The sequence below is a fragment of the Antedon bifida genome, chromosome 11 (genome assembly GCF_963402885.1).
Source record: "Antedon bifida chromosome 11, ecAntBifi1.1, whole genome shotgun sequence".
In the NCBI taxonomy this organism is placed as follows: Eukaryota; Metazoa; Echinodermata; class Crinoidea; order Comatulida; family Antedonidae; genus Antedon; species Antedon bifida.
This window is the reverse complement of record NC_136236.1, coordinates 2446129-2457973: the sequence shown is the minus strand read 5'-3', so window position 1 is coordinate 2457973 and position 11845 is coordinate 2446129. Positions and strand designations below refer to the sequence as shown.

At 30.8% G+C, this 11845-nt stretch overlaps 1 protein-coding gene across 1 annotated transcript; it reads right to left on the bottom strand.

Annotated features, from left to right (window-relative positions):
• Positions 1-10: 10 nt before the first annotated feature.
• Positions 11-11555, bottom strand: LOC144855385 (ras-related protein Rap-1b). Its single transcript, XM_078713232.1, has 8 exons — positions 11415-11555; positions 8386-8461; positions 7995-8063; positions 5209-5265; positions 4421-4561; positions 4023-4120; positions 3374-3541; positions 11-2830 (listed from the first exon to the last, which is right to left on the bottom strand). The coding sequence occupies exons 2-7, from the start codon at positions 8440-8442 to the stop codon at positions 3406-3408; spliced, it is 558 nt and encodes a 185-aa protein (XP_078569358.1). The 5' UTR covers positions 8443-8461; positions 11415-11555; the 3' UTR covers positions 11-2830; positions 3374-3405.
• Positions 11556-11845: the final 290 nt, after the last annotated feature.

Below are 11845 nucleotides of genomic sequence, written 5' to 3'. Positions count from 1 at the left end.
CAATAGAAACTAATACTGTATAAAGAATTGTTATTTTTTTATTTGCAAATTAACTGTTTTTTTAGATCTAAGCTACATCTATTTCTATCACCATATATAAGTTTATTTGAAGTTTTAAAGAAGTTGGTTGTTGATAAAAACATATTTGCTCCTGTAAATTACAATGAATTGTGAACAGAAAACATTACAAATTTAAATGACCTTACTAATTTCGATATAAACCCACTAGTCAAAACTTAAGTTTAAAGGTATGTTTACACCTAAATTAGTATAGTATAGAGACTCAACTGCTTTCACAAAAGTGACCAGAGAAATGTAAATAACTACATGCAATACACATGCAAGAACACTATACAGTAAACATTATAAATAATAGTAATCAACATTTACTGATCATTACATCATAATCACAATGATAAAGGCACTACAAAACAACTGGCAAAACAGACATGTGTGTAGAACAGCCAAATAGATTCACTAAAGCTCTGTCTGCACTATCAACAAAGTATGATGTGCCCAAATATGGTAGTGATGTGCCCAAATATGGTAGTGGTATGACATCATCATGTCCATATATGGGCACATCACATTTTTGTCACATAAAGTTTGATAGTGTAGACAGACCATTACAGAACAGCAAAAAGTGTGACAGTAAGTGTAACCGATATCTGTGTGTGTCTAACAGCAGATACATTCACAAAGCGCTATACGAGGAATCATAAAAGGATATAGTAGGGGTATCTTGAGTGTATAGTACATAAATAGATACAAGATATTTATTTAGTGTTTAAAATAATTAATGAATTCTGAAATTAACTTACAAATTATAGATTTATCTTGTTATAGTTTGAATTCTGTAGGAAATTAGACAAGCTTTTATACTAAGCGAATGGTTTAGAGGCAGATTAATGATATTGCCATGATGATGTATGCCATGTCAGATCTAATGTAGGCACAATCTACAAACTCAATACATTTTAGATAAAAAATATTTCCATAATCACCATAACTACAAGTGCATGGCATAAAATTACTAATATATACGATAAATTTTGTGTAATAATTGAGTATCAAATTAATGTTAATTCTAATGATGTCGTCATTATAGCCCCATAAGACTATTCAGAAGTTTGCAGTACCATGCACCACACTGCATGGGTGAAATTCAAAACCTTATTAAAGGTAGTAAAATACCACTTGGTTTTTATGTCACTAGAAATGGGCGTCGTAAAAAGCGGCATAAATTCCTGAATAATATGGAATTTACTTCTTTTTTCTCTCCACTACAGCGTTTTTAATTAAATAGTATAAGTTACATACACATAATAAAACAATTGAAATTATTACAATTTAATTTAGATGTTATCAGTTTAAATTCAATTGTTCTGATTAGAAATTATGCTTTAAAACTCTATCCATTAGCTCCTGAATTATATTTTTTTAAATTTAAAAGAGAGAAACATATTAAGAGCACAACAAGCATTAGCTTAATACAATGTGTAGCATTTTCAGTATCTTACATGTTGGACCGAAAACAAACAAGATTTTATCTATAGTTCTGGATATGTTTAATTTGTCATATTAGTTTCGACATTTATAAATAACATATAGATTGTCTATGTTTATATGCATGTGACAATTGGTGTGTTTCTTGTTAGGTGTCGGTGACAAACTTCGCATACTAGAAATCATTAGTTACAAACTTGTCCATAACACCACAGAAAAAGTTTGTATGTGAACACAATGCGTCTATTCCTATGTGAACTATGGTAGATTGGCATCTGCAACGTGCATCTTTAAAGCTTGTTTCACACTAGAGACGCAATGCAGAGATGTATATGCAACAGTAGCGATTTGACCAATCACAAGCGATGCATTATTCAAACTTTTGTTACACCCCTAGTGGGAACCAAGCATCAACAGGGTTACTGAACTAATGAAATCTAGACAAATATAGATATATTTTTACTGTAATTGGTTGTTAAGATAGGAACATAATATCAGAAAAATTAATGAATAGTTTTATATTAATTTAAAAAAAACTAAAAATTCCACTACAGTATTTACATAATCGGATATTTAAAAAATCATTTTATATTTGATATAATGAGCACATCATAAAACATTTCATTTTTTAAAGATAATTTTGGTAGACACTAAAAACTACTCGTTACTATCAAAGTGTAAAAGCATACACAGTACAGTTTACATGCGACCTACATTTTATTAACAATGAAATGGACGACATTCCACGGTTCATTAAATGTGTACATACACACAACTAAGCTGTATCACTTTAAATAAAGAGAATGGCTTTATGAACTAGCAGCTGTGTATACAGTTAGGTAATGATACCACCAATGTAATCACAGGTAGGCATGTGTATACATGGTAATGATACCACCAATGTAATCACAGGTACGCATGTATTCCATGTTTTCAATTGAATTCAAGGATAAATAGCAATCTATTTCATCATGGGATATGTGTATAACAAAATCATGCTACTAGCTACTTATAATTATACACAGTTGCTATTCACAGGCAGCCTTGTGGCTATACACACAGCTGCTGTGCATATAGCCACATACTTAAATTACACACTGTACACTGAACATTAAGAAAATATGATGGTCTTAATTTACTTTGCTCCATATGATGAGTATTAAGCAAACAATACAATAAAAAAGATGGTTATAATAACTTAATATTATCTAAACACCCCAAAAACGGATTATTTAAAATTCGGAGGTGGTTTCAACGTAAGACTTTCATTTGACATCACTAGCTTGTGGTAAACCAGGTCTCAGCTTACAGCTGGTTATGCATTCTGAAGATAGAAAATGAAAGGAGAACATTCATTATAAGGTGATGTTCACATGGTGTAAGTTACTCATGAGCAACTTATGACCACACACAAGTGGAATTTCAACTATTTTAACTAACTATAAAATACCTTTTTATCGGGAATCTAAGTATGTTTCTACTCTCACTTTACTTTATTTTTAAAAAATTTATTTCTTCTTTATATAGACCTTTTTAGTCAAAGACTGTTCTCCCAGGGTGCAAGTAAGAAAGTGAGTGACAAAATAAAAACAACACACCACCACACCTAACTATCTTCTCCTAATTCTCAACATCATTTGCAAGTTATTTCACAAAGTGATCTCAATGTGCAGAGCATTCAGTACAATTACATCAGAGTATAGTAAGTGGCATATCTACAGTCCAGTCAAGAGCAGTCGTTCAAATGTTGAAAATCACTCATGAGCAACCACCCACTTATGAGCACCACAAGTGAGTATTCACATACAACCTTTAAACAAAACCACTAATACAGTAGGTGTTATAATAGTTAAGCATATCTACTTACAATGTAAAGACAAAGAGAAGAATAACAATGGTCTAAATAAGAACACATCGCTTGTTCTTTTTGTCTTTCTTTTTTGTGTCTGGTATATTTTTGTTGATTTGTCTCACCAAATCGTAGAAGATATCGTTTACGTTAATCTTCGCCTTTGCAGATGACTCAAGGAACGTACTGGAAAAAAAATTATTTTATTTAAACATTTAAATCAAAGTACTACTATGCTCTGCATATTATTAATGAATACACATAAAACTTTGGGCAGTGAAATTCAGATTTAACAACCACTGGCCGTATTCACCAATCACACTTAAGTGAGATATTTCACTTAAATATTAAGTATTTCACTTAAATATTAAGTATTTCACTTAAATATTAAGTATTTCACTTAAATTCACTTAGAAAGGAGATTTTTTAATTTTAATTGTAAGTGCTTCCCTTAGCCTAAATGTAAATAGTGAATACGACCATAGGAATGTAGTTTTATAATCTTCTAATATTTTAGTAGTGGCACTGCAGCTCGGTGGTCAACAATTTGTGCCTGCCAATCCCAGTGTCTTGGGTTCAAATCCACAGTATTCACATAGGCTTCAAAAGGAAAATTAGTTCATAATTAAGGGATTATATTTCAACTTGGAAATGGTTGTTTACATACCAGCTATTGAATTGTCTTGCTAAGTTGATCCCTTGGTCTTTACCCACCACTCTCTCGTCTTCTAAATCACATTTGTTTCCTACCAAAACCATTGGTACCTATCAAACAAAAACCAAATTCAAATTTATATACCAATATTTTAATGCAGTACATTTGGACTCAACTGTATTCATCAAGTGGTATGGTAATGATCGTCAGGACCCAACACAGTGTCCTCTTAATATAGGTGCTTTGTTCATCTTAGTTAAACTCTTGTTGTTAATTTAATTTTTTGTATAAATGTATTTTGAGGTGAACAAGTGTTACCGTGATTTAATAAAGTTTATTATTATTATTATCCTATTATTCAGAGGAGAGGTCGACTTAATATAATAAAGTGAATTTTAATAAAATCTTACATGATCTGTGTCCTTGACCCTGATGATCTGTTCTCGGAGGTCATGGAGGTCATTAAATGTCGATTGAGCCGTAATAGAGTAGACCAATACGAATCCTTGCCCATTCTTCATGTATAAATCCCTCATTGCAGTAAATTGTTCCTAGAGGCAAAAAAAAACGAACAAAGTTAAAATATGTAGAATGAGGGAATTTTTTTTGGAGAAATTTAACAGCAATTTAGAATAAAGGTTACTCCCTAATGCACCCCTTTCTTTTGATCTTCCCTGTTTTTTTACTCAAATAAAAAAAATATATATAATATTGTTCTATGGTTAGAGTAAGACACTTTGAAAGCAATACCGCTAATTGCAACTAACTGTGCATTAATTCACAAGTACACAAAGCTGGTAAAGTGAACAACCCATTAAGGTATTAATATAATCCCACATGCAAGGCCCATCAACAACACAAGTTGTACACATTTTAAGGTTATGGCAAGCCAAGTCAGTCATTTATTAGATTTAACTTTAATATCAGTTGGTATGGCAAGCTAAGTTGTTAGGTATGGCATTCATTTATTAGATTAGATATTTAGCTTTAATATCAGTTGAGAAATACAGTATATAATTTATTCAGAGATTCCTCTTTTAAAAACTAAAAACTCTATCTAGTTTAAATTATTGGAATGGAAGATTCTAGGGTGACGTGAAAAAAATTAAGTACAGAATAAAAATGCACACCAGAAAAGAAGCAATCCTAACAATGGAATTTACATTACAAACATTTTAGATGTATTTAAATAACTTACCGTTCCAGCTGTATCCAGAATCTCTAACATACATTGCTGGCCTTCTACCTCAACTTGCTAGAAAAAAAAAGTGAAGTGTTTATTTAACTCGACAAACAATAACATACAGCTGTAAGTAAGGAAACTGTTAAACATTTTTAGAAATAATTAGTACGTTCAACACCGGACAATACATGATGAGGTGTTAATAATATCAACTTCCTACAAAGTATAATTATAATAATATAGTATAGTAAATTTCCCCAGACTCAGATGTCAATGTTTAGCTAAATTTCATCCTAAAAATGTCTATTTTTCAGTCATGGAAATACAAATCATGTTTCATCGTCAATTTATTCTAGTAGTTCTACTGTCTTTTGTGTTCTTTGGTTTGAGTGCTCTTATAAAAAAAAAGTGAATTATTTTACTGTTGACTTTAGCAGTGTTAAATTTTTTTTCAAAATGTCAAGTGAAAAAGGTCAAGTTGGTTGAATTCTTAAGACATGAGTAAATTAAGTGACAACAAACTCAGGGGACTCATAAACTGTGCCTGACTAAAACAGAGCCACTCCACATCGCAAACTGAAACTACTTATTTTCCATTTATATTCCAAAGATTTTGTTTTTTTTACATAATTTCATTTTACAACGTGTATTATTGATGTGATGCTGCGTCATGTAGGCGCCTCATTTTCCGACTAAAATACCAAAACAAAAGATGCATATGCTTCGATATCATAGCATTGGATTTACAATTTTTTTAAATATTAAAAAAAAACACATATAAGTATAAGTTCAGATATTTGTAATACCATACTCGGGGCTAATCCCACCCCCTACTTTATTACTTTATGTTTGATTTCACAAACAGGCACATCCTCAGGTATAGTCCCAATATTGACTTTTGGTCTGGATGTACAGTAGGCATATCTCTAACCAGTTCAGTTTTTACAAGAATGCTTAATAAGGGTTTCTCCGGGTATAGCCAAAGTCGGGCCAATTTCGTGTTCTAGGGAGTTAGGATTATACCAGAGAAAATACAGTAAAAATAATAATACATTTTAATAACAATTTTAAATGTTACTAAATGTACATAATTCATTAAATGTGATGCACCTCTCAAACTTATGTTTCATTCTTTATTCCTTTCTAGTAGTCTAGTCTAGTAATTTTGAACGAAAAGAGAGAATGCAGTCCAGCTTGATAATGCTATAATATGTTGTATGATGACGTTTTAAATGTACAATAACAAAATAATCTTGGATAGCATCAACAACTTAAAAGCTTTGTGAATTAAAAATGAAAGTATGATAATTCGTAAATAACGACTGCCAGACTCAAGTATGGAGATCTTAACCACACCCTTGAAAACAGCCACAAACATAAATTTGCTTTTAATTTATTAACTGATATTTTTAGACCTTGAGCAGTGGTTTAAAGAAAAAAAAGTATGTGAATATTAAAAAAAACCAGCATTTTCAATATGCCCATATATGGATTAGAACATTTGAGAGGGGAATATATTTGTGTGCTTAATGGTGTAGCTGATGAGGAGGTCAGGTATAGGTTTCTATGCTTTATTAAGCTCTGTCTACACTATCAAACTGGATGTGACAAAAAATGTGATGTGCCCATATAGACATGTCGTCATTACATTACCACATTTGGGCATATCACTACCATATTTGGCACATCACTGTTTGTAGTTTGATAATGTAGACAGAGCTTTATAATATTAAAACAGAAAAATCAGCAGCTTTTATTTATCATAATAGTCATGGGAGAATGTGTACTTATGCTACATGATTTGAATTTTAAATACGGTATAATCAATTATTCTGGGGGTAAAATGCGTATAAATGAGCTTACACATTACCCACAATGCATGAGTTTAATAAAAACTGCTCGGTAATAATCATTATGCCGTTCAAACATAAAATCAATTACGTTTCTCGAATCCGTTATTTTTAAGTCTGTTATATTACAATAACTTAAGCTCTGTCTACACTATCAAATTAGTTTGACAAAAAGTGTGATGTGCCCAAATATGGTAGTGATATGACATCATCATGTCCATATATGGTCACATCACATTTTTTTGCCACATAAAGTTTGATAGTGTAGACAGTTTATATCTCGTTTCCACTGCATGATAATAATCGCTTAAAAGATAATAAATAATTGGTTATTTCAGCCAATTTTGATTCTGACAATTTACTGTAGTTTTGGAAAACGGCCAAAGCAACTAAGAGTAATATAACACTGATAACTATCAAGCTATCTAGATTTAACAGGTAGCGCTTTCCTTCCTGCCAAAATAAACGCAGCGGCGATAAATGCAATTTCAGCTGCTTTCAATTCCGACAAAAGCCTACGTTCCGTTAATATTTAAATTGAGAATATTATAAGAAAGGAAAAACATGTGTATGTACAGTAAATACTTATTAATCATTAATATAAATATACAAATATTCATCATAATAAATTACTGATATTACTTTTTTCTTAATTTTATCTAGACAGAAATCATAGCCTAGGTTTTGTACATATTTAAATTGAGAATATTAAGAAAGTGAGTAAGAACTTGTGCAGTAAAATACTTATTAATAATTAATATGAATATATTCATCATAAATAATAAATTTACTGATATTATCTTAATTTTATCTAGTCATCTAGATATAAATCTAGCTGACTTTTGTTGGATGCTGTAGACGAGACCCATAAGTAATTTTGTTTTCTTTTGCACATATTTACACATTATGAACAAGACATCTTATTTTCCACATAAATTTAAGACAAAATACCTTTCTGTAACTATCTTCGATTGTTGGATCATATTTCTCCACAAATATACCTTGAACAAACTGGACAGTCTGAAGAAAAAGAAAGAATTTTTTTTTCACATTTTTTGGCTTTAGTACAAGTTCTTGCACAATAAAATGTATAATATGTCTTTTTTTTTAAATCTATAGTTAAACAAAAGAACTGTGTATGTTGGCATACATGGTAATAAATAATGGATGATGTTTAAAGATCTGTCTACACTATCAAACTTTATGTGATGTGCCCAAATATCTACATGATGGTGTCATATCACTACCATATTTAAGCATATCACTACCATATTTGGGCACACACTTTTTTTGTTAAACTAGCCGGATAGTGTAAACAGAGCTTAAGTTTTTAATAACTTACCAAAGCACTTTTTCCAACACCACCAGACCCAAGAACAACAAGTTTGTATTCACGCATGTTGATGAAATAGTTCTACCTATGAAAAATAAAGTAACAGTGATAATAAATAAAGAAAATAACAAAAACATGAATCAATCAAAACAAATAAATGTCTGCTACAATAATTTATAGAGGAAATTGTAAGGTAGTGTAGAATTGTTTATGAGGAAGTCCATATTTTATTAATGACAGTATCTCACAGACAGATCTATGATAGAAAGATCTTATATTCTTAAATTATATATATATGAATACTGTATTATTTTAGCTACTGTAGTCTATAACAGCGGTGTATAAGCTTAAACCATATAGTTCACTATCTGTATGCTTAGACAGAGTGTTCTTGTACTAATGTAGTCATCTTCTGTTGAACAGCAACACACTGTTTGTTTTGTTTAAACCTCGAAAGTCTACAGCCCAGTTTCAGTATTCTACCATTTCTAATGTATATTTACATTAAGTACAGTCATACTCATATCTTCACATTTTGCTTTACTTACATTTACTGTACCTCCCACAATATGTTTTAATATTTTATTTATCTTCTTTTTACAAAATAGCTTGTATGTGTAAGTACTCTATAGCACATTTGCGTATCCTTGCCATATTAATGTATTGTACATATGAAATCACATTTGTGAATGTTAGATTAGTGTATCATATGTTGAGCATTAATTTCTCCCAATCACATGTTAGATTTTGCTAACTAAAAATGAACGATGCCACATGGAAAAAAAAGCATCCACTGAACTACTGTCCACGGCCGAATTCCAAGGACCACATTTTACAATACAGTACACCTACAGAAGTGTTGATTTAATTGAACAGAGGTTTACTTTATAACAGTAGGTGTGGTAAAAAACAAATATTGAATGTTTTGTACTCGTCAAATGGGATAATATATATTTCAATTCATTGAAAGCCTCACTTTTCTAAAATAGAAGTTTTCAAACAAACCCTTTTAGTAAATTTAGTCATTATTATTTCTATGACAACTACAACTGATAGAAATTTTTTATTTATTTCGGTATAAAAAAAAACATATATATACAAAAAGCAGCAGAAGCTGAAAGTATTGAATTTACATAAAATCTGTATAAAAAGTACACAAAAACATCAAAACATTAACATAGAAAAATATCAATACATTATAGTTACAAATTTATACAAAAAACAATCAAACACGAAAAAGTCATACAAAAACAAAGGGAAAATCAACCACAGCAGCAAAAAAGTGATCAAAATTCATAATTTGAGAGTACCTACAGTATTAGATAGCTACCAAGTAACAATCATACCAAATCACACATTATGGTTGAAAATGGAAAACCACATCATTCAATGAACATTGCACCCTACAACACCATTAATCACTTAATAAAGTTTGAACCAAATAGAAACGACATTGAACATTGCACCTAATGCCACAACATACAGTAACGTATCATTACTTTATGCTGTGTTTACACTCACTAGACAACTTAAACTTCATTCAGTTTTCTAAGCACGGTTAATGTGATAGTCCGGTAAAAATTAGTCTAAACCAGAAAGAAATGGTGGAACTGTAGAAAGGCAAACCATAATTTTATAAAGAATAAAATATTATGTCACTGCCAGCTACTGTCGTGGTCTTTTATATAAACTCTGATATATGTGTGAATGCAGAGCAAACTAAACAGCTCAAAATTAACTCCATTTGACAAGTTCATACAGTAACTTACTTAAGCGCTGTCTACACTATCAAAAAAGAGTGATGTGCCCAAAAATATGGTAGTGATTTGCCAAAATATGGTAGTGATATGCCAAAATATGGTAGCGATATGACATCATCATGTCCATATATGGGCACATCACATTTTTTGTCACATAAAGTTTGATAAGGTAGACAGAGATTTACAGTGAGTTTCATACAGTACTTCAAGATATCTCACTACTGTATAATACAACATTATCAAATTATTTTTCATTCATAATCTATTCTTGATTTCATTATGAATGAAAAATAATTTGATAATGTTGTATTTTACAGTAGTGAGATATCTTGAAGTACTGTATGAAACTCACTGTAAATCTCTGTCTACCTTATCAAACTTTATGTTACAAAACTGTAATTATAAATAGCGGGTGTGGACTATTAAGGTATTCAATTTTACAGACCTACTTTAAAAATGTAAGTGTGAACCCAGAGTGTGTAATAGAAATTATTCTAAAAATCAAATTGAAAAGGTAAAACAATTAAATTAATTTGTTAGTACAGTATCCATAAAATACCAACAAATGTACCACTGGGTTAAAAAACATTTATATTAAATGCTTTTCCTTTTTCAATTTCTGTTTAAATATTTATTATTATTATTAATCATGATAGTAGTTATTTAGTAAATGAACTACAGATAGGGTAAACGGCAGTTGATCCAACATGTTGAGTGGGTGTGTGGAAGAAGTATTTAATTTAATGAGTAATACATATGGTAGGTAGGATAAAAACCAAAAATATGTGGTTGTTCCTTTCCATTTGTGCCACTAAAAGTCATCTCTTTATATAAAACATCATAATACAGTTAATAATACAGGTATTTGTGATCTAGAAAAAGAGTTTTTTTAAATGAACAAATGTGCTTTTTAAGAAATAACATTTTTACTATTTATTAATCTAGACCGAAAAGATGTTACTCGCTCTAAGCCTATCGAAAAACTACCACCCCACTACTAACATTAACTAATTCGATGATTTGGAACCAACCTAGGCTAGGTATGGTGCTTGTAGCTCTGACGGTAGTGGCGCAACTTCGAAGCGACCTCCTAAACAGAATGAGATTTTCTCAGGCCTAGCCAGCTAGCCCCTCTAAACTCAAAAGTTTGTGTTCGGTTTTACTAATCAAAACACAGTACAGATTTCGAAAAAAGATATTCGGATTGTTTACAAGTCAATCTGTATTATAATATACATTATCATCACTAATTAATACAATAATAGAATGAAAACTCACTAAAATATGTGCAGTATACTTCGTAAACACTCACAAAGCTTGGGCGGTGTCGTTTCGATCGCTACACACACTACAGTCGTTTCACAGTTCACACACACTCTGTGTGGTGGTGTCGTTTGTCAGACAGCAAGAAGGGCTAGGCCAATCTGTTTCAAACTGTATGATGACGTCATGATGGGTTGAAGTTCTAAAAATAGTATTTTTATATTAGTAGAGGAGCATATAGAATTAATTGAAACCCGACCCCACCCGCCATCGTTGATTGATTTAATTTGGTATCGTACATACAATATAGAAAACAAATTAATAATATAACAAAGATAAAATAAAGAATACTTAAAACTGATTCTTAAAAAGGTTATACAAACAAATATAAAATATGACAGATGTAAAAATAAAAAATGAACGATATCATCTCTCCTGTGTCAGGA

What these genes read in the sequence shown, in the direction of transcription:
- LOC144855385 (XM_078713232.1), bottom strand. Translation starts at nt 8,442, where the DNA reads ATGCGTGAATACAAACTTGTTGTTCTTGGGTCTGGTGGTGTTGGAAAA. An exon ending in GTGTTGGAAAAAGTGCTTTG is followed by an intron (nt 8,064 to 8,385) that starts GTAAGTTATTAA and finishes CTTTTTCTTCAG; the next exon opens with ACTGTCCAGTTTGTTCAAGG. An exon ending in GCAAGACAATTCAATAGCTG is followed by an intron (nt 3,542 to 4,022) that starts GTATGTAAACAA and finishes TTTTTTTTCCAG; the next exon opens with TACGTTCCTTGAGTCATCTG.